Raw genomic sequence first — 24,975 nt, 5'->3', positions numbered from 1 at the left:
ATGGTGTTTATTTATATGCATATGTATAAAATTTTGTGGCTTGAAAACCTCCAAAACTACTAGATCAATTTCATTGAGGTTTAGATGTAATGTAGTAGTGTTCTGGAAGTTATACATGTGAAACTTTGATGAAGATTGGTTGTACGCTTGAGTTATGCTCAATTTAAGGTAAAAAAAATTTGAGCAGGGTGAGTTAGAAGCACGTTTCATTTTTAAATGCTGCAAGTTGGAATGTGGAAACAAAATAAAATAATGAAAAATCAGTCTTCTTGTGCAGTTCTACACAAGAATTTTAATTATTTATCAAAATGTCTCATGAATGGAAATTAAAATATTTTTTAAGCTATCCTACTTCTGGCACTAGAAGAGTGAAAATTTGTTTGAATAAGGACTGCATATTTTCTGAATAGACAAACGTAAGTTTTTATATTGGTTGCATGTTTCAAAGATGACCAACTTTAAAAAAATATATATATATTTTACATGAATAAATTCAATATTTAAGCATTATCAAGAATCAAATTGTTATGAAATTGCACAATATAGTTTTCATTTTACAAGCGTGTTATACTATCTTGCCCAAATATTTGGCAGATTTTTATTTAAAACATCCAGTTTTCGAAATAAACCACTTCCAATACAAATCATGACAGTGGCCAAGATTAAACTACTGATGAAAAAGAGTTTAATTCAAAATAAATAAATGACAAAGTGAAATTTTATCATACACTGTGTACATACAAATTTAATTTGATAAAATTATAATTGAAAATTATACTATATACATATTAATAAACTATAATTTGTTTTCTTAACACAATATCAATATAAACAATATTTTTCTTTTACATCGGGCTTTAAGGAAAATTAATTATGAGGAAAATATATCTTTATGACTACTAGTAGAAAATTCCATAATAAATATTTTCAAAACTAATAAAATTACTTACTTAGGAAAAAGATTAATAATTATCAACAGTAGCAGAATTTCTAAAAACAAGCATTAAAGATACAGTAATTCATAGAATTCACATTAACATATATTTTTATTAAAAATACATTATTAGAAAAAAAAATTATTAAATATAAAAATTCTTAAGTAAACACAAAAAGAATTCTTAGTTCTTATTTTTGAATGTTTTTAAAAATAATTTACAATATTAAAATTATATATAGAGAAGTAAATTATATAATCATGAGACAATAGTTAGCGCAAGTTTATTTCACGTTACCCAGTTACATTCACTACCAGTGACTAAAGCCACTGTAGTGAATGTAACGTTGCTCAGGTAATTTTTACGTTTGTGAGACTGCAAATATTTTAATGAAAAACTAGCTATTGTCAGCAACTGAAATGGATAATTTTGTTATCTTGTATTAAGTCCATACTCTCTTGCAACCATATCTGCAATAACAAGTTTCTGAATATCAGTAATCCCAGCATAAATTTCAGTAATACGAGCATCTCTGAAACAAATTAACCAATTAAATAAAAAAAAGTATGCTCATCTCAACAAAGAAAATATAATTAAAGTGAGGAAGTGATTATACTAATAATCAGTATGTATTTTAAGTAATCAAGTTAATAGATCCTTTGTGATATTGAAATGACTAATTATACTAAATAACATTGTTTCAATTTAAAAATTATTGTCTAATCTTGTTTTAAAAGAAAAGAATTTTATCATCAAAGGAAAACTTTTTATCAAAAATGCAACTGTGGTAACAACAATACATTAATACTTTTAAACTTGTTTATATCTGATTTCCATCTCCCCTGTGAAGCAATTTCCTGTATCACAAATACAAGAATTCTAGTAACGTGCTGTATCTCACAACATTTCCTGGAGGTACCTCACTGTAAAAATAAACATTCGTTGAATTCCACCAGAATCCCTTTGATAATATTAAGATGCTTCAGCTTTCAATATTCTGAAAGCAATACTAGTAAACAAGAGGAATATCAATAAAGAAATATTGAAATATAGCAGCTACATTAAGGATAATTTCTTGCAATTAATAAAAAATCATATCATGCCTTTTGGTTCTCTATCTGAAACGAAGTTTAATTTATTTTAAATAGACAATTTCTACTCAAGCAATTTGGTTGTGCAAAGGTGATGAATTTTGTGAGTGATGAAAAGCTCAGATGGAAACAGACTGGGAGATATATCAGTATGTTCAACTGACTCAGCAAGCAAGGGAAAATGATTTAATTTTTATTTTCCAGCATTACATTTCAGTAACATCCAATTATTGAATTGAATTCGAACAAAGCAAACATATGATACAAAAAGCCCTTTAATTTGAGTAAAATGATGAAGCTGTAAAAAATAATATACTAGCGAATTAACTTGTTCTTTATTTCATATTTTAACATTTTCTTCATCATTCTGGATGTAATATTTATAATATTTATTTACTTAATTACCTCTTCAAAGTACCCTGTAATGTAGTATGAATTAAAAAAAAATAAATAAGGAATTTAACTTTACAAACTGAATGATATTTTATATTGTTTCTTATTCTACTGAAGTATCTACATCAAAAAGTAATAACGGTCAGGTAAAATGTAATCTCAACTTTTAAACTGGTCTGAATACAGTGACCTGAATTTAATGCAAAACATATTGATGAGAATACACTAAACAAACAATCCTAAATTTTTAAATGGCCTAGACACAGCAAAAAAATAAACCATGTATAATACAGTGTTTTTAATTAAAAAAAAAAAAAGTTTTATTTTCTCATAAATTTATTTTTATTCATTCATTTTTTTTAGATTACTACCTAAATAAAAACGTGCATCCACAAATGAGTTAAAACAAGGAAGGTAGGATGAATGGAATGACTAGTAAAGTCGTAACGGACCTTGAAGTGAACCAGAAAGCAAACAACTGATAAAAGAATCTTTGACTAATTTCAAGTAGCATTATTCTTGGTGGTGATACACTAATAGTTCTGTTATGTTAGCTTTAACTATGTTAATTAAACCAACACAGTTTTACTGATTGCAAACATGTGATGAAACAGAAAATCTCAAAAATGTACAATTATCAGGAATGATTAAATTAAAAATGTTATTTTTCCATATCTTATATTTCTGACTGAAAGCTTGTTTCGCTTGTGCTATTCGGCATTTTATATTGCTCCTGCTTCATCCATCTTTAGTAATTCTACTTCCCATATAACAGAATTCTTCTACTTCCATATTTTTTCTTCCTATTTTTATATTCAGTAGTCCATCTACATTATTCCTACTACATTTCATTACTTTCGTTTTGTTCTTTTTATTTTCATGCAGTAATTTTTCCATAGGACTTCATCCATGCCATTCATTGTTTCTTCTAAATCTTTTTTACTCTCAGTTGGAATTACTACATCATCAGCAAATCGTAGCATCTTTATCTTTTTACCTTGCACTGTTACTCCAGATCTAAATTGTTCTTTAACATCATTAACTGCTAGTTCTACGTAAAGATTATAAAGTAACAGGGTTAGGGAACATCTTATTGGACTCTGTTTTTTATTACAGCTTCTTTCTTATGTTCTTCGATTATTACTGTTACAGTTTGATTCCTGTAAATGTTAGCAATTGTTCTTCTATCTTAATACTTGAACTCTAAATTTTCGAAAATTCTGAACATTTTATTCCAGTTTACATTATTAGATACCTTTTCTAAGTCTATAAATGCTATGTATGTTGGTCTGCTTTTCTGTAATCTTCTTTGTACTATTAATCTGAGCGCTAAAATTGCTTCTCCTACTCTTCTTTCCCTAATTTGCACTTCCTGTTTATATTATTTCTTAATTGTCAATAGTTACTTTTTCGTCTTCATCACTAGCATTCTTATACTTTCTATGTTCCTCCATCAGCTGAAATATACCCTCTGATATCAAAGGTTTCCTACCAGTTCTCTTTATTCCACTAAGTTATTTTCCTTCACCTTAGTTAATTTCCTAGTAGAATGTTATTTTTTAATTTTCTGGTGACCCCTTCCTTAGTCCGAACAGACTAGTCTACCTCCGGAATATTTTACCAAGGAAAGGAATCTGTTACATGAAAATGCAGAGCTAAATTTTCTTGGAAAAAAAACGACCGTAGTTTTCCATTGCTTTCACCTGTGCAGTACTCAGAAGATTGAGTGATTGATGTTGATATGATCATTTAAGTCCTGAGCTATGTCCTTAACAACTACTGAAGGAGCTGCTGCTCTCTTTCAGGAATCATTCCTTAGTCTGGCTCTCAACAGATACCTCTCCGATATGGTCCATCTTTGGTTCAGCTACTCTGTATCACTGAGCACTCAAGCTTGCTAACCGTCAGCAAGGTCTCATGATTTATAGAGGCGGGAGGTAATACTACTATAAACTTTTAATTCTCCACTATAATCCTTTCAGTTACATTTCATTGCCTACTTTAAAATTGGGTTCTTTTCCGCAGCAATCAACACAGCATATAACAATTCTAACATTTTTTATGCATGGACTATTTTACTCCAATTCTGTTTTTTATTTAAAAGTTTTAACTGATCTTTCACATATAAATTAAAAATCAAAGAGGAAAGGTCTTATCTCACTCCTTCCTGAACTGCAGCTTGGCTTTTCTCATTCTCTCTTCCTCTTAACATTCTAAAAATTGTGGTCTGTCAAATCAGATTATAAAGTAGAATTTCTTTATTTTCCAATCCAAGTTCTCTTTTCAGATAATTTTCCTCTCTATATAGTCCTGTGCATATCATGCCTTTATACATTATATAAATAATATAGACGTATTATAAATACTGTAGCATCTAAGTAAAGGTATACAAATTATCAGTATATAAAAAACTGAAAAAAAAGTTTCTTTTGATAAACCTAAACATCCATTTTCATAAACAGTATTTGAATACATTATATTAGATTCAGTATTGTTTAATACTAACTTAATAAAGATCTTTAGCAAATGAATTTTGTTTCGAAAACAATTTTTATTATGGTTACCACATTTGATCAGAAGATCAATTAAAAGAGTACATGAATTTCACTTCTTCAGAACTACGATTTTGTACTTAATAAGAGGGACTTATGTGTAATTTGACTGAAAACAAAGAAGAATTGTTGTCAGTCACCATTTTTATGGTGAATAATGCTTTATGTACGTATCCATGTATGACACAAGCACTCCTTTTCCATTTCATATGCTACCTGCAGTTAGCCTAGGAAATTTAGGTGAAGAAATAATTTAAATACATGATGCATGGTGTAGCTAAAGTTTACACCACAGAAGGAAGAAATGGTAGAGGTAAAACTAGTAGTCAGATTGTAGATGACCTAGGCTACTGATAATTTGCCTAGCTGAAAAGACAGGCCAAAGGAACAGAAATGATTAATTTATTTTAATTAAAAAATATGTCTATTAACTACAATTTTTATATATCACACAAAATAATTTCTTTTACCTGTAATGTCTTTCAGCAGGCATATCAGTAACATACCCCATACCACCAAGTATCTGAACACACCCGTGAGAAACAAATGTTGCTGCTTCTGATGATGCTAGTTTTGCCATTGAAGATTCCTAAAGAAAATACAGTAATATAAATCTGATTCAATATTTTTTTTAAATAGTAATGTTAGTTGACTGTAACTATTATTTACAGAAAATGTTTAAGAGATTTTTGTCCACAGCACGGGCAAGATTTGCCAACTACACTACAGTACAATTTTAATCTCTTTTTTATCAAATAATTCTGCTTATTAGCCAATTCTTTCATTTATTTTATTAACAGCAGCACTTATCAGGGAACTTAGCTTACATAAATAAAAATGCTCCATTTGTCATATTAGAAAGAATAATTACACAGCTTTTTTGATAGTCTCAATAATATCGTATTCTTAAAACACAACAGAAAAAGAATAATATAAAAATAACATTTCTATATTATTTTAGCTCCAATCAGTAATTCACTTCATTTATAGTAAATATGAAAATCTAATTTCTTAAACCACATTAAAACACTTTTAATATTCACTATCCATTATGAACAAAGTTAACTTGAAAATAAATAATTAACAATAAATGTGAAGGAATAATTATAAAAAATAAGTCAACAAAACCAATAAATATTTTTTTTTATTTTATGAATTCCAAAGAGTAGAGGTTATATCATTTATCTATAAAAAAATAAAATTGGATTAATAGGTAGGAGTAGCAATAATATTAATTGATAACATTTATAAGTTTTGAAAGAGTAGGATGTTTTTTTAAATTTCTTTAAAATTGCTAAAAAAATTTTCAAGTATTTAAGAAATCGGAGGCGATATATTTTTGATGTTGTACTATATTTTGAGAAGGTCCATATGGCAGACAATATACAGTCAAAGCAGTATAATCTTTTAAAAATTGGTTTCATTGTTCTCTTTCTTTCTTTATGGTGCATAACTTCTATAGAATAACCAATTCCTTTTTAAATTAAGTTTTATTTATTTCATAACTTCATTACAAATTTACAGTATTTAAAGTATTTCCTAAAAATTTCATGCTTGAACCTGTTTAAATGCTAAGAATTTAAAGCTGAACACCAATATTTCTTTAAAGTATTAAAATGTTGTGTAGGATGCATAAATAATTATTCACATTTTTGAAGAAGATTTACTTCACAACCACTGGCTAAATTTAAAAAAAACTTAGATCAATATATAATTTATTGCATTAATATATATATATATATATATATATAAATTGTGGCATGAAATGTTGTAAAGTAAATGTAATCTTCTTTTTAAGCTTAACTTGAGACAAGTACCAGAGTATTGTTAAATAAAAAAAAAAGATTATACCACTCTTCTGAAAATAATACAAGTTTTCTTAATTCATTCAGCAAAAACAATTTAAAAAGTTATTCACTATCACGAGTTGTGAACATTCTCTTATGTTAAAAGTAAGTAAATATACTTATTTAAAAGTATTGGTATTTATTTATTTAATGCACTTTACAGAGATATATTCAAACATTCAACTTACCTTAGTAAATCGCTGACCAGAATCTCTCAATACAGCAGCTCTCCAAGTTAATAATCTTGCTGCTTCTAATCTAACAGCCATTTCTGCTAACCTTGACTAAAAACACATGAAGAAAGACAACATTAGTCATTTAATATTACAGATAAAATACTTATAGAACATTTCATTAATAATTAATAATAAATTATATACAAAATATGTAACTGATTTAATAATAAATTAATAAAATACTACATGCTTGCTTTTTCAATTCTTGATATAAATATACACCTATGACAATATATGTGTATGCATGCCATACATATTACAGATCTTATGGTTATCTTTGTCTTAAGTTAAAAAGAAACATAACTTGTATTTTACAGAAATAAAAACACTAACTCCAGAAATAAGATATTTAGTAACATACATTCAAATGGCACTCAATGAAACGTACACATTTTTACTCTATAAAACTTCTGATATCTTAAATGAGTCAATTATTTTGGATGAAACTTGAGACTACCATCATTGCTCCTTTTCTAAGTTTCTAGAAATATCACACAAAACCAACTATTATACTATACTCACAAAAAATACAAAAAAAATAAATAAAATATTGTGTAATTTATGTGTTGTATCATCTGAGTAATTACTGTGGTTGGTAAACCCTCACCAATAATATCTTCCTCAAAATTAGTAAATAAAAGTCATTTTTCAGCAAGACATTTGTAACAGAGCAAATGAACCAATCTAAAGAAAACTAAATTTGAAATCATGCACTCTAAATAGACAAAGTGAAGGAAATAGTGTGTGTGTGTGTATATATATATATATATATATATATATATATATACATATGTGTGTATATATATATATATATATATATATATACATATGTGTGTATATATATATATATATATATATATACATATGTGTGTATATATATATATATATATATATATATATATACACACATACAGAATAAGCAAGATAAAACTGAACCCATAAAATAACCGCTGCAGAATCGATAGGTTATATTGGAATGAAATTTTATGAATGATGGATTAATTAAATAAGAAAAACATACAGAGCGTTTCATAATGTTCTTCGGAGTTTCAAAAATTCATTAACAAAAAACTATTTCACCCATAAGAATAAAACAAGTACTGTATGAAAGAGTACTTCAAATAGTTTTTTCCACATATACTAGGCAGTTAGTAAACCATTTGCTCACGTCGACAATAGAGAAAATGGCTGCCACGGGAAGCGATAAGTTGTTTTGTGTGTTAGAATTTCACTTGTCAAAGTCAGTAATTACTGTGCAACGTGCATTTCGGTTGAAATTTCTTAAGGAGCCACCAAGTGACAATTCAATTCGTGCATGGTATAAACAATTCAATGAAACTGGTTGCTTGTGCAAGCGAAAATAGACTGGTCGTCTATCAACCTCACAAGTCAATGTCGAATATGTGCATGCAAGTTTCATTCACAGCCCGTCAAAATCAACTGCAGCTGCAGGCAGAGAATTAGGAATTCTGAAAACAGTGTGGAGAATTCTCCGTAACCGTTTATTATGCAAACCGTACCATCTTCAATTAATCCAGCGTCTTTCTGATTGAAATAAAACACGTAGGCTCGATTTTTGTTTACAGTTACAGGAAAAGATGTTAGATGAAGGTTTTCTAAACAAGATAATTTTCAGCGATGAAGTTACTTTCCATATTAGCAGCAAAGTAAACCGTCATAACGTGCGAGTTTGGGGAACTGAAAACCCACACGTTTATATGGAACACATTCGGGATTCTCTGAAAGTAAACGTTTTTTGTGCGATCTCTCGTGAGGCAGTGTATGGGCCGTTCTTTTTTATGGAAATGTTAGTAACCGGCATGATATACCTGGATATGTTACAATTATGGCTTATGCCTCAGATAAATGACTTCATTTTGCAGCAAGATTGTTGTCCTGCCCATTTTCATAACGAGGTTCGACAGTACCTTAACATAACATTACCTCGGCGCTGGATAGGACGTGCATTTGAAGAAGATCAACACATTATGCTGTGGCCACCAAGATCACCAGACCTTACGCCATGTGATTTCTTTCTCTGAGGTTACGTGAAAGAAACTGTGTTTATCCCACCAATGCCGCACAATATCGCTGAGTTAAAGGATCGCATAATCAATGCAATCAACTCTATCGAAAAAATGACATGTTAGAACGAGTTTGGCAAGAGCTAGACTTTCATGTTGATGTGTACCGTGTCACCCTCTGGTGAGCACATATTGAACATTTATAGATTTTAACAAATTCTGTTTGAGTCCCTGCATTACCTCGTACAACTTTCATTTAGGTAAGTGAAATACTTTTTTTGTACTGAATTTTTGTAACTCCTAAAAACATTATGAAACACTCTGTAGAATGTAATTTAAATGTTGCATTTATTACCTTATTGTAACAAAGGGTGTTAAAAATGACCATACTGGTCATTGATGCATTTTGTGCTTGACTGATCATACTGAGAGTCATCTGATGCAAAACGCTGTTGTCAATTGCATTGATTTCTTGTTGAATGCATCTTCAGTTCATTAATATTGTACAGATTAAATGCTTAAACTCTCTCCTTTAAGTTAGTCCCAAAAGATAAAATCGCAAGTAGACAACTCTGGGAAACATGGAGTCTAGCATCCTCTGCTGACAGCTCATTCATTTGTGAAAGCTGCATGAATGCAATTTAGTGAAACGTTTGATGTGCAACATGTTGCTCTGTCTTGTTGGAAGAAGCCATATTCTTTATCATTATCAATTAATTGTGCATAGAATTCTTCAAAAATTGTGAGGTAAACTTGTGTATTGACAGTCTGGTCAAAAAATATTGGTCCCACTATGCAATTACTGGAAACGGAACACCAAACACCAATTTTCTCATTGTGAATTGGACACTTGAATAACTCGTGAGGATTTCTCACCATCCAATACCTGGTGTTCTGAGAATTAACATGACCAGATAAATGAAACCATGCCTTGTCTAAAATCAAATATAACCTGAGGTCTATCTGTTCACCAACAATGTTTTCGAGAAGCCTGTTGCAGTAATCAAGTTGTTTTGGTTTGTCTGTCTCCTTCAGTTGTTGCACAGTTATAACACAATATGGATTCAATTTTAATTCATGAGGAATTTTATGACACGTATATTAGACATCAGATTGTTGGGATAACTTGTGTAGTTATTTTTTTTTGGACTACAGTAATTCTTTCAATATTGGCAATGGCCTGTGGAGACCTAATGGAAGGTTGCCTATTTCGTTTTTCATCTGAAATTGAGCTTGTTGTATGCCATTCTTTAACTAAATCATGTGTGCTACTCTTTGCTGGGATTCAGGCATTCAGAAATTTTCTAAGAATACTTGACATGATTCTTCAAATGATCCAGAATGAATATAGTAGGCCTCAAATGTTGCTATCCTCTCCTGGACTGAAGAAGACATGTTACACAAACACAACTGCACTCACAATACTGCACTGCAACAAAACGTATACTGCACTGACATGTAACCACCTGACAAATGGCAGTAACAATAAGTAGTAATATATACATCTATCTACTAGTCACTAGTTGTGTGAGAGTTTTTCATAAATAGTGTTGGGTAGCGGTTTCATTATGGGTTCGGTTTTATGTTGCTCACCCTGCATATATAAGATTGTAGTCATTTGTAGCTGCTGTCCATTTCACTTAGATATGAGTGATTGAAGGTTTTTTTTTTATCCTTTTTTAACACCCCCGAAGTGACCGGTCCTCGCCATTAAGCTTTAACACAATCACTCCAGGGTGTCGTGGCAGTCTTCTACCCCCCTGTCTTGCCCTCTCCTAGGGCTTCCCATCGGGGTCCCACAAGCTTCATCAGGAAGCAGTAGCCATCCCCTCTAGACGAACACCACTGCATCCTTCAACTAGTGGGCTGCCCTTCCCTGTCACACTCTAGGTTGCTGTACCCGCATTGCGCGGGTCCAGCAAACCGCCGCGTCCCCCCTCTCACACCTGAGGGTCCCGAATGCATCATCGGAGCACCCCTACTAACCCTCATTCTTGCATATGAAGGAGCCAGAGTGACCTCTGCATCCGAAAAATACATTAATTAAAAAAATTTAAAACACACTGTTGCTGGCTGGTGATTTTAATATATATTTATTCTCTATAAATCTCATGAACAAGAACAGTACAGTTAAATTCCTCAATTTACACTTTACTGTTTTTTCTCCAATTAGAATTTCTCAATGGAAGGGGCCAATTGCTAATATCCTAATCAGTATTTCTGTTGATTGTGGTCAGTATTTTAAAAAAATAATTCATGTAGTCATACTATGTACATATAAACCAAATGAAAGGAAGATGCAGTTGCACAATACATTTTTTGGTGATACAAATTTTTATTAAATTAATTATTCATTACAACACTTAAAATGTGATTAAGAGCTTCAAAATTAGCTGACAATAGTAAAATTATTTTTGCAACTCTGTTAAAAAACAAAAGTTGGTTGAGTGATGATTAAATATCTGATATTTGTTTCTAAAAAGTCAGGTTTAAGTAAAATACTTTATAATTCAACTTACTTATCTCAGGCAGACATACAACTTATTTAATTCACATTATCTTCTTTTTATTTGTTACAATTTAATTACAGAAAAATTTTAAGTAGTACAAGCAAATGTTAAATAATATGTAACAAACAAGTAATTTTAAGCTTTGTTATAAAACTAAAGAGTAAGTACTTTCATTTCATATTAAATGTTTAATTCTTTAAAATCGCTTATCCTTCAACTCCCAAACAAAATTCCAGTATGCTCAATTATAATTTTAAAAATGAAATATTGTGACAGTAAGAAAAGAGTTATCAAAATAAAAGTACAAAAATATTGCACTTTTATCAAAAAATAACTTTTTCCAAATGTACTGAGAAGGTGGAAATTTACATGTGAAAATTTTCAATCTAAAAATGTAAGAACTACCCAGTAGTTTAACATAAAATAAACAATTTTTTTACTTCAGCCAGCAATCAAGTATTAAACAAACAATCGCTCATGTACAAGATGGTTGCATAATTGGAATATCATCACCTAATTACCTATTATGAAGGTGTCTTTCACTGTCAAGACATTAAAATAGCTTTAAAATCCTAACATAATGATGTTAAAAATTTTAATACATTGTTATTGCTATTTTATAACTAATTAAATTCTAGTTTATTTTTTGAATCAAATGTAATCATTAACTGGGTAAATTATAAACAGACAACAGATGTTAGAATATACATTAGTACAAAGGTTGCAAGAAGCAGTTTAACATAATGAAACCAAAGTATAAGCAAGTACTTCACTGCCTATACTTCAATAAGCAAGAGAGAGATTTTCTTCAGTTTAAAAAATAATAAATTATTAGTCAGATTTAAGTTAGTTATAATTTTCTTTCAGAATGAGTTTATGACAGTATTAAGTAAAAAGAATAAAAATTCCAATATTTATTGAATATTCATCTTGCATATAAGGACATTAAAATTGAGGTCAAGGTTTTTTGAAAATACATTTTTACTGGTTCAATTGAAATCAACATTTTGATCACTTTTTCACCCACCAGTATTAATTTACTAATTTCAAATCAGATTTAAAAATTACCAGAAACTTTAAGTACAATAATCAATAAAAGCACTATATTGTCAAGCTATTTTAGCAGCATGTTATTGAGTTCAGGAATTAATTTAATTAAAAAAAAATCTATTCAAAGAAAAATTTATGAAATTATAATTTTAAGTAATTACTTTTTTTTACTATTTGTACAGTAGTTACAATTTTTAGATTTGACCATACGTTCCACCAAAATAATAAAAAATTGATAGCAATTTTTCTTTAGAAGTAAATAAAATTGAAATTATTGACATCTGATAACTAACTACTGACAAATAACTAAACTAATATTTACACATGGAATATTCTTGAATACAAAAATAAAAAAATACATCAAATAAATATGACAATAGTTAAGAGGGAAGAAACCACAATGTAGATTAGATTGAACTAAAGCAAAAAGATAGATAAGGAATAAATTAGATAACTTTTTTACATTAAAAAAAAAAATAATAAAAATATTTTAATTTTGTATATAAAAACTGACAGGATATGTAATTTTTTATTAATTTTTGGCCCTCTCATATAACTATAATAATTTCTGAACATCCAAATTTCAATTTTCAATATTTGTTCTATATACAACAGTTGAATCTAATAACCAAATTTCAAGGATTCAAGTTGAATTAGTATACAAGCCTGCAAAATGTGATTTGTGGAATGTTTTTTAACTTTGGATAATTGATTCCTACATATTTTTTAGCAGTAAATCTGAAAATAACCTTACTTTTTTCCATCACGTCAGGATTTTTTGCAAATCACAAATTAAAAAAAATTTGTGAAGTTGAAAAATTGTGAAAATGAGATACTATAAAATAGACATAAAACATTTTCTTCTTTTTTTTAAATTAATATAATACATTCATCTTTTTGGCTTACGTTATGCATTCTTATAGCTAAACAGTTTAGTAGTCTGAAGAAGAGGGCAAGGGGGGATTGGGTTGAAGATGATGAGACGGTGAGAGAGCTTGGCCGAGAGTTTGTGACAAGACTTAACATGATTATTGGCAGCTATCCGTATCACTCATGCACTGTGCAACTACTATCAGTGCTGTTTTAACCATCAGTATGCGTAAATCGAGTTTTTTCTGTCCTTTGTGATCAAATGCGTTTTTTGTCAGTGGAGAATATATTTTCAGGCCATAAAGCAAACTTCCCATTTTAAAAATGGCTTCAAGAAGCTGCAAAACTTCTGTAGATTCTTTTTGTTACATTGGTGATGAATTAATGGTGCAAAGACAAAAAAGAAATATAACAAGTTTTGTTCGACAAGTGTATCTCACATATTTCAGAGTGTAAATAGAAGATTAAAGCAAAACTTGGGCACTCCACTACATTTGCTACGCATGTGTTGACGGACTTAGGAGAATTAGTCTTCTGCATTGATGTACATGGACTTTTGACTTGATTTAACATTCTGTATGAAAGTACCGGTTGGAGACTGTTCATAGATTCCTCCAAAAGAAGCCTCAAAGTTGTTTTTCTTCACAATGGGAATATGTACCTGTCAATACCTGTCGGACATTCTGTCCATTTTAAAGAGGGTTACAATAATTTGGAATTCATTCTCAATGAAATTTTAATTCTCAACAAAGTGTATTACGTGTGGCGATCTCAAAATAATATCGAAGCTCCTAGGAGAGAAAGAAGAAAACACAAAGTTTCCTTGTTTTTTGTGTGAATAGGATAGCGGAGACAGAGAAGATCACTGGATAAGGAAAGATAGGCCAAAAAGAGCTTCATTAGAACCTGGAACCAAAAGTTCTCTGAACCTCTGAAAAGTTCTCATAGATCTGAATATAGTTCTCCTTCACCTCTCCATATCAAGTTAGGCTTGATGAAGCAATTTGTCAAAGCCTTACCAAAAGAAAGTAAATGTTTTAAATACACCTGCAACAAATTTCCAGTCTTACCGCCTACCAAACTAAAAGAGAGTGTCTTTACTGGTCCTGACATTAAAAATCTTCTCAAAGATGGTAATTTTGAGAAATTGGAAGTTGCAGAAAAAGAAGCCTGGGGAACCTTTAAAGATGTAGTAATAAAATTTCTGGGCAATAAGAAGAATCCGAACTTCAAATCAATCATTGAGAACATGCTGCAGAAGTACAAATCTAGGCTGTTCCATGAGCTTGAAGGTTCACTTCCTAAATTCACATGTGGATCACTTGCTTGAAAATCTGGTACCATTAGCGAAGAGATGGGTAAGAGATTTCATCAGGACATGAAAGAAATGGAAACGAGGTATCAAGGAAAATGGACGACTACGATGATGGGAGACTATTTTGCTCGATATTACACAGAGATGAACATGCTATAGAGATGAACTATAGAGAACATAGAAGGAAAGGCGTGAAGCAGAGTGTAAGTCATCCAAAGAAACTTCGACAAATGAAATAAAATTGTAAAAATACTTTACATACTTCGTCACTAAGGGTGGGTGAAAAGAAAGAATGGTTTCCAAAGGCATGATGTACCTCATATAAATTAATTAAATAAAAATTAATTAATTAAAAAATGCACTATAATAGAAAATAGGCTTATTTTGTAGCAATTTTCATTAGAAATTAAGGGGCAATTATCCAACATTTTCTTCAGACCATTCAATTGTTAAACTATAAAAATACATAGTATAAGCCAACAAATTGAATACATTAAATTAATTTATTATTAAAAAAAAAACATTTTATATCTAATTTATTGTATCATATTTTCACAATTTTTCAACTTTTTAGACATTTGTGATTTGCGAAAAATCCTGACTAGATGGAAAAAATGAAGGCTATGTTCAGATTCAGCGCTAAAAAATACATATGAATCAATTATCAAAAACTAAAAAAACACAACTATCACAGGCTTGTGTTAGATTCTACTTTTGAACAATGTAAGCCTACAAGAGTTTCAAAAATGTAATTGTCTCAAATTAAAAACTATCTCTGTCAATTTTTAATTTTTTTCATATTACAGCCAAAGAAAGTCACATTTTTCATTTCTTAAAAAAATATAATTATACTTTTTAATTGCATGACAATGATATGAATACTCAATGACATTAGTTATTCTCTCTCATTAAAGGACTGCTTTGCTACAAAACCTCTTCCAAAAAAAAAAAATTAGAGTGAGTTACATTGTATTTAAATTATCTATGCATAATATTATAAAAGTGGCTTGAGTTTAAATTCTAATTTCCTTATTAGTTTTAACTGTAGTAAGCAATTATAATAAAAATTAAGGATACAAATTGTAAATCTCATTCCATCAAAAGAATAATACTGTCAATCATAACACATTCATTGATTTGTCCTATAAATCAATAAATTTATTAATTTATGTGACAATAGATAATGTAAAACTAAAGCTCATTTTTAGTGTCTATTTAAGAAACATTTACTTTTTTGTATAATGACACTTGTATATCAAAATTAAATATCTCAAGATAGTATTGGAAACTGCAAAACTTTTTTGACATAATAATAAATATAAATATACATATAAATTTAGAATCAAATAGATAATGACTTACTTGCACTGTTTGAAATTTCAAAATAGGAACACCAAATGATATTCTTTTACTTGCATAGTCAACAGCACAATCTAAAGCTGCTTGTGCTATACCTAAAGCCTGTGATGAAATGCCAATTCGAGCTCCATCTTAAGGCACATAAAATAGATAAATAATTTACTATATAAAAAAATAAAGTAGACAAAATTAAAATAATAATTCATATTAATAAAGTACTACAATTATGTTAATATATTCCTGATAAAAATTGTATTTCATATACAAGTGGAACTATTTCTGAAAGATTAAATAAATCTAAATGGATGCAGAATTATTTAATAATTATTCTAGGATTAATAATTTACATATTATATTTTAATTAGTTAAATATTAATTCTACGCATATTAGTAAATTATTAAAATAAACATTTCATTATTAAGTAAAGCCTCCCTAAGTTTCTACTCGCTAAAACAAAATCAGTCTTTCTTACATTATATCAAATTTTTTTAAATTCTGAAACAAAATTTGAAAATTAAGACCTTGAAGAAGTTATAAAATAAATAAGGTTTTTATTAATGAATTATTCACTTAAAGACAAATGTTACATTAGTTTAAGTTAAAACAGACAGTGTGATATTTTTAATACCATATCTTTATGGTATTAATAAGTATAACTATGTCTCAAGTTATTATTCACCTTGATAATTTTTATAATTTATTCTGTACCAACTTTATTTATTTATTATTTATATTCTGTTATTTCATGCATTTACTATTTTTATACAAAAATTTATATCCTTTTCTTTTTTGTTTATCAATCTGTTATACTGTGATAGTATAATACAAAACATTTCTGATATTAGAACCTACGTAATGAGGCTATTTGAAAATAGTTAATGACTTAAGGTAAAGAAATTTCTACCACCTTGCTATTTCAGGACAAATCCATACCATTACAAGTTCTTAATCGTTTCTAATTTCAGTCAAAAGAGCAGCATCAGTGAATCTAAAATTATCCACTTTTTACCATGGACCATCACTTAACTGTTTGATTTTGCATAAAACACCTGACCTATTCTGGGATACAAAGAGTACTCTTCTTTTTTGTTTTTGCAAATACTGAGAAATAAACTAATTCATTTTTAGTCTACTAACAGAGCTATGATACAACTATTTTTAGAATTACGGAAGTTACAGAAATTAAAGAATAATTTATTAAATTAACTAAAGGAGCCATGATGAAATTTATTGTTCTTTTACCTGTGTTATTACTTATTAGCATCATATCTGAGTCTTTGGAATTTGGAATCTGGAAACATCGTTTAATCTACCAGAATTTTAATATTTATCTACGAGCAATATTTAACAAACATCAGCAGATTAATAAAAATATGGTATTAAGATGACTCTTTTGAGGTCAAATTTTGATAGACTTCTTTCGACTTAAGAAGTAAGTATTTTCATAACCCTTGCTTTAAAATAGCCTCACAAGAAGATATAATACAATCTTAAAAGTCTGAAGATCTTGAGGGGCAGTATATGTTTAATTTCTAAGAAATTAGTAATTAGGATGCAAATAAATGTTTTCTGACCAATATAATAGTACATTATATAAATGAATAAAAAAAGAATGACTGCTCCAGCATTTACAGAGATAAAAATCACAGTAATTTGGGACTTTACAACAGAATAAACTTGATTGGGGAAGAGAGCAAATGAAAAGTGTATATACATTTTCCTTCAAGCTCAGCATCTTTTCTCCCACTTTGTTGGTTTGACTAAGGTTTCATGAGTTTGGCCATGTGGATTGCTTGTCCTGGCTCAGAAAAGAATTGTTCACAGAACACAATACCATTGTTAGTTAGTAGATAAAAATGTCATAAGAACATGCCACAAAATACATAATACATATATATAATTTTTTTTTTTAAATATGGTTTTCACACACACACACATATATATATATATATATAGTTTATATAATCGTTTATATATATATATATATTTTTTTTTATATATATATATATACATAAACGATTGACTTGAAAATAACGAATACATAAAATAGTTTTATTATATAAAAACTATTTTATAAAACCAGACTACATGTAATACACAGAAACCTATTTGTAATCATTTTAACATGTATATTATTAATAAATTCAAATTTTACTTGTAATAATAAGATCAGTTTTGAAGAAAATTGGCATACAAAATAGAGAATAGGCAGTAATTTAGTAGCTGTTATCACTCATATTTCTTTAGATGCATGAGATAAATTGACATTTTTGAAGAAAAAAAATTAATTAACTAATCCATTCTATTATTTATATTTCATAATACTGCAAACAAATTTGAAATTAAAAAACTGCATCAAAATTACGAGGGATGGGGATCTAGTTTTATTAAAAAATAAATAAAATAAGTTAAGTATTTAAATAATCCTGTGTCAAATCAGTTTATATAACGTAGGTGTCAGGGTAAATAGGATTTGGATAATAGGATTATACTCCTCATAAATTATTAAAATAAATAGACATATTTACTTTTTTGCAACCACAACACATACTACCAGCCAGTAAATTTGATAGATCTTAACTAAACAAAGCACACCATAACTAATGGAAAATGCACGTTACACCGCAGCAATTAATATACATCACCAATTAAAAAACATAAAAGTATAAACACCTTGTTAAATGACTACAGTAGATTTAGTACAATATTATGTTTATGTTGTATGTTCAACCATTTTTTGCAATATATCTGAATAATTTTTGTGATATTATTGGTAATATATTATTATTGATAATGAAAAGCAAATGTTACAGTTAAATCTTTTTAAGTTAGAATATATTAAAATAATATTTTGTATTATTCCTTTGCACAAAAAAGTAAATACAATGATCTAAACAATTATTTCCTAAAAAGTCATTAGTAGAATATTAACTGGAATAAATGAAATTCATGAAGCTAAAAAAACCATATATGAAGAAAAAATTCAGTGAAAACAATTAAGATTAATGAAAAGAATTCAGAACATATTGACAGAAATCGAATCACAATATACATTATGTTACTGAATCAAAGAGAAAATTAAATATTTTATTTGACAAAGTAAAACATATATCCAATAGAAACTCAAAGATTATTATACCCTTGAAAATTTCTTATTTTAAGTACCGTACAAACTCAGCATATTAATAAAATTATGAGACACAAAGTTAACAGAAAAGAACCATAAAAAAAAAAAAAAAAAAAAAATAGTAATCAACAAATTTTACACAAGATTATATTTAAAGCTGAAGAAATATAGTTTAAATACAATAACTGAAGGAAGTTTCCAACCACTTTATTTAATTACTGGCAAAGGCAATTAATCACTACAAAGTAAAGCATATCCCAACATTTGTCATAATATAGAAAACTTTTGTCTTTAATCAGGAAACAAGTCAGAAATATTATCACTCATTCAGTTTATTGCTGTGAATTAGGTACTGAGTCTGCACTTCAGCTGCTATAAAAAAAATTATATCTTTTATATATAGAATATGTAAAAATGCAGGATTGATGTTAAAGGTATGGTTTCCAATTTTTAATATAAAACATTTTTAAATAAACCCCCAGTTAGGAATCACAGGGTCTTAATGAAAAATAAGTTTTTAGATCTTAAAAAAAATAGTAAAATAAATGTTTGAAAAATTGCTTATGGAAAATAATTCGCTGGAGAAATGATTAAATTTACAGTACTGCAATACAAAAATTGGTATAATTAAGCTTTACATTACTCAATTACAGTCCAATTTTAGTTTAACAAAGATCTATTTCACAGATTTTTCTATAGTAAGAAATTTCTGGAAATTCCTTCGACTTGGAAACTATTTGAACAAGATCTTTGTTTCAATTTAACTAACTAAATACATTTATTTGAAATTAGATTAAACTGAACAGTTAAATTGTATTGAATGAACTGAAAAGATAAATTAAACTGTTAAATTGAAGAGGTTAGATTAAATTAGACAACTATAGATTAAATTTAGAGTATGATTAAAATAATAAATTAAATTTAACAAACTAATAGATATAACAATTATAGAAAAAACTGAAAAAAAAAATTCTGTATTATATTTTGGAAATAAACCAAAATCATAAAATTCTCTTGTTAGCAGAATTAACTAAATTGTTAGTAGAATTAACTGTTCCTGTGCATCCTTCTTATTTGTTGGAAAATTTGAATTCCACTGTCACAATTGTAGCCCATGGATCATAAAATGAATATTAAACAACTTAAAACTTTTTATTATCAAAAAAGAATCTTGGTCAAATATGTGAAATCAATCATGACAAGGCAAGTCTTTACACTAATATTTAAAGATTGTAATATAGAGTTGGCAAAGATGTAGATGAATGATGTGAGTTCAGATATAATTTCATAATACTTTTAAAAGCTGATTTTAAAATTTCTTTCACTAATATGAAATTGAAGAACTTTGAGATCTTCTTACAGGAAGTTAGGAAATGTTATACAACAAATTATAAAGAGACCCTGATATGCAACTTAATGATTACTTAGAATTTTATGACAAAATTAAGTTATACATATACAAAATAAGACATGCTAATAGTAGAAAGTAACAATGGAGAGTGATTCTACAGTAAAACAATTTAATTAACAAAGTAATATAACAATGTAATAAAGAAATAAAAGTGTAAATAAAATGTATCAATATTATATTAGTTATATAAAATAGGTCACAGAATTTAACTGAATCAACTCTAAGGCAAATTTTCAACAAAAAACCCAGTGAAATAATATTTATATACCACCCACCATGTTACTGATTCCACAGATGTTTAATTTTTGTCAAAGGATGCAGCCATCACCAACTGAAAGTACTTCCACCATAACAACATCCAGTTTTCATCAAGCAAATCCAAATTAATACAAATGCAGAACTTAAAAAATACAATAAGACATATTAATTTAAATATATTCTATGAACTATTATAACATTAATTTGTTAATTTACTAACATTCACTTCCATTCAGAGGTTACAAAATTCACTTACCTTAGAATCTTGATGTCAACCTTTAATAAAGTCTGGTAATATAAATTTAAATTAAACAATTAAAATTGATACTTAATTAGCTTATTACTAGTGAAATATAGTACAGATAAGTAGGTCCCTTTGACAATGTGCAACAAAGATGTACTGACTTAGTCCAAGAAATCATTTTTTCCTCAGCCGATAACACAAAAAGATAAAAATTTACTTTTTTAAAGGAGAAAATGATTATCACTATTTTTTTTTTTTTTAACTTCCATCTTCCATTAATGTTCCTATTAATCATTTCTACTTTTTTCTGCCTTCTGTATTCTTTAAAAAGAATTCTTATTTGTCATTTATTTGATTTGGTTTTAATTCAGCAGATTATTTCTTTTTATTGATTTTTAAAAATCTTTTTTAAATAAAAAGATTTATGTACCAAAGATTAATATATCTGGTTACACTACCAGGTGCACAAAAAAAGAATAATGAGATTTTAATATGTTAAAATATCTCTCAGATGAGGGGTAAAAAGTTGATTTACAGCTATAATCAAGGAGCAAAAACGACAATTTTAGTTGAGCGCATGACCATAGATTGGTTACCTGTCTTTCCACTCGACAGCACCACTAGCAAACATTGCAACTTCTGTATAGAAAGCCTTCTGAATTTTGCAGTTTGCTTAATTTGAATCTGTAGTTACAATTGAACTTGTATTCTGTAGAAACTTTAATTGTGATCTTCCAAGTGACAATAATATTTGTTAATGGCATAATCAGGTTGAAATGACTGGATATCTATGTAAAGGGAAGAGTACATATTCAAACTTCTGATGAAATGTTGAATGCATCAGGGAATCTTTCATGTGTAGTCTTAAAAATTCTGTTAAAAAGGCCAAACATGTAATGGCAATGTTAGTATGAAATGTTTTTAAGGAAACGCTTAAATATATATCCATGTAATATACAGCTGTAACAGGGTTTAAAGCCTTCTGACTACTCTGTGCAGTCCAACCTCACAATTAAAATCTTGCAGCATGAAGATGATTTTCTCAATCAAAGAAAGACGACTTTCTCAATTGTATTATGTTTAGTGAAGAGTCAACATTTCTTCTTAGTGAAAAAGTTAACACACATAATGTCCGTTATCTGGGAGCCAGAAAATCCCCATTAACTCTTTACAATGTGAAAGAGACTTCCCAAAATTAAATGTTTTCGTGTATTATCTTGAAACCAAGTTTACATGGTTATCTTATTTTGTTGAAGCAAGCCAAACAGGAGATGCTTATCTGGATATGCTGCATACATGGATCTTTTCTCAGCTGGAGCAGAGAATTTTATTTTGCAATAAAATTGGTACATAGTACATACAAGATACACAATATGTTAGATAGTATTTCAGTGGCATACATCTGTACAGAATTGACTGAATGATTTTTTCTCCGATTGTTGGATTGGTTGGCATGGATCTGATAACAAAGCTTGTTTGCAATGGCCTCCAAAGTCACCAGACTTCTGTAAAGAATCTTGTGTATGTCTCCACTACCCATTGATCTACTTGATTTAAAGTACAATATTGAAGCAGCTGACACTTCCATTACTCTAGACATGCTGGGTAAAGAATGGGATGAATTCTCCCTATCATTTGGATAAGTGTGCTGCATGATGAAAGATACTCATATTGAACACATGTATGGAAGGACTTAAAAGTTACTCTTCCATTTTATTTGTGATTCATTACTGTAAGTCAGAGTTAAGGGATAGCTTTAAAACCTCAGTAATTTTTTTGTACACCTTGAATAATTGTAAGCATGATTTATTATGCTTTTGTTTAATTTAGTTTTTCTTTTATTTACATTACTTTCAGTTTTCATGATGTGATTACTGTTATTATTGCATTTTTATATTCGTATTATCTTCAGATGTATTTTGAGTTTTTGTTGAACCTTCATTTTATGAACATAGGTTAAGGCTGTAGGGCTAGCAAGCCTTGCTTCAGCTTATTATTTGGGCAATAAAGGCAATTAAAATTTAAGTATCCATAAATAATTCTATATTTATAAAAAAAAAATAGAGACTACTACCCAAAATAAACATACTTTTGAAGATAATCATGATAGTTTAAAAATCTGTTATATTAGATTAGCAAAACTTCTTCTTTCAATATTTATTAATTTTAATAAGATTAATCATCATGGTTTGATGTTGCAGTTAAAAAAACGGCAATGCAATAGAATTTTACGAACTCATGACTGGTATTATGATTGATTACATACAAATATCTACAGACCAATAGTTAAATATTAAATACTAAATAGGTTGACAGTTATGAAGGCAAAATAGTTTTCTGGTACTCTGAGAAATATTGGTTAAGAGTAGATTCAGTTAATAAATGCAAGTTATGTATGAAACAAAATACAAGTTTTTCAAACAACTCACTTGTTAACTGCACATTCTTAGCCATTGATAAAAAAAAATTTTTTTTTTACTTAATAATATATTAACTCTGCATCCCTGTTCTGTGAATTGAAAACAGCCACTTCTCCTTAAGTTGCAGAAGGGGAAATGAACATTTGTATGGCAATGAAAATAAGTACTCACAGACAGACAGCAGCATCTGAGGTTTGGTGGAGTACTATCAAAGGAGGGGGTTATTACAACCAAAAAAGGCAAGGCTGATAAGGCTACTATGCCACACTCCCATGTGCACTTGATCAGGCTGCCCTAAATATGGCAGTAAGTCCCCCTCTTTTATGAATAGAATAATACTAAAATAAAAACATGAAATACAGGAGCAGGAGTAATAATCAAAAAGAACACAACACAAAGAAGATTATTATAAGCAACTCAATGAAACAATAATTAAGTCAGCATAGATTCAAACTCTAAGCCTACAACAATAGTACAGATTAATATAACAACCACTTCAGAAGATGAAAATATTAAAAAAATGCATAAGTAACAGAGATTCAAATCAAATATTTAAAAAGACATAATGATTTGACAGTAATGGGAGACTTCATTAGTACAAGGATAAGAAGGAAAGGATAAGAAGGAAAGGATAAGAAGGAAAGGATAAGAAGTTATTTAGATTAGTTTCAGGATATGGCCCAAGTCAAAGAAATGTAAGAGCAACTAGGCATTTAGTATTTTAATTTTAAATAAATATAAATTAGTGAATGCATACAAGATTTTTAAAAATTATAAAAAAAGGTACATATGACTGAGATAAGAAGATAAAGGAAGACAGATTGTATAATAATTACGGAAAGATTCCAAAACCAAATTACGTACTGTAAAACAAATCAAAGAGCAGACATTGATTCTATCCACAATAAAGCTTAAGTTGAAATTTAGTATTAAAGAAAAAAATTACAATAGGGGAGAGAGATAGGCTAAAAGAGAATGACATAAACTGAAAATATGAACAAACAATATGCACTGGTCTAGACTACAAAAAAATATGTATTCAGTTGAAAACAAATAACATAAAAATTTGACAAAGAGTTGCATAGTTTTTCTAGCTTTGCCCTTGACAAGATTTATTCACATATGCTATAGAGTTTTTAAACAGTCAGTGACTTCATTATTTTATTTTAAATTAATCAAATGAATTATGAAAATACAAATAGAAAATAGTTTTGTAAATTGATTTTTGATAACAAATTTAGTAAATGATTTTAGAAATCGGTTTTTAGAGAGTGTTCCTATAAGTTCTGGAGGTTCTAGATGGTATTCACTAATTGATACTGGGCACCTAAT

At 28.6% G+C, this 24,975-nt stretch overlaps 1 protein-coding gene across 1 annotated transcript in view; it reads right to left on the bottom strand.

The window, feature by feature from the left end:
* Positions 1 to 1,022: 1,022 nt before the first annotated feature.
* Positions 1,023 to 24,975, bottom strand: part of LOC142334221 (short-chain specific acyl-CoA dehydrogenase, mitochondrial-like) — a 67,724-nt gene continuing 43,771 nt past the window's right edge. Inside the window, exons 7-10 of the mRNA XM_075382071.1 lie at positions 16,186 to 16,313; positions 7,007 to 7,102; positions 5,442 to 5,560; positions 1,023 to 1,467 (exon numbers count right to left, since the gene is read on the bottom strand). Of these exons, the coding sequence (XP_075238186.1) occupies positions 1,368 to 1,467; positions 5,442 to 5,560; positions 7,007 to 7,102; positions 16,186 to 16,313 (443 nt within the window). The 3' untranslated portion in view covers positions 1,023 to 1,367. The remainder of the gene's footprint in view (positions 1,468 to 5,441; positions 5,561 to 7,006; positions 7,103 to 16,185; positions 16,314 to 24,975) is intronic.

This window comes from Lycorma delicatula, chromosome 1 (genome assembly GCF_047948215.1).
Source record: "Lycorma delicatula isolate Av1 chromosome 1, ASM4794821v1, whole genome shotgun sequence".
NCBI lineage: Eukaryota > Metazoa > Arthropoda > Insecta > Hemiptera > Fulgoridae > Lycorma > Lycorma delicatula.
Note: the sequence above shows the minus strand (reverse complement) of the source record. Positions and strands in the feature narration are given on the sequence as shown.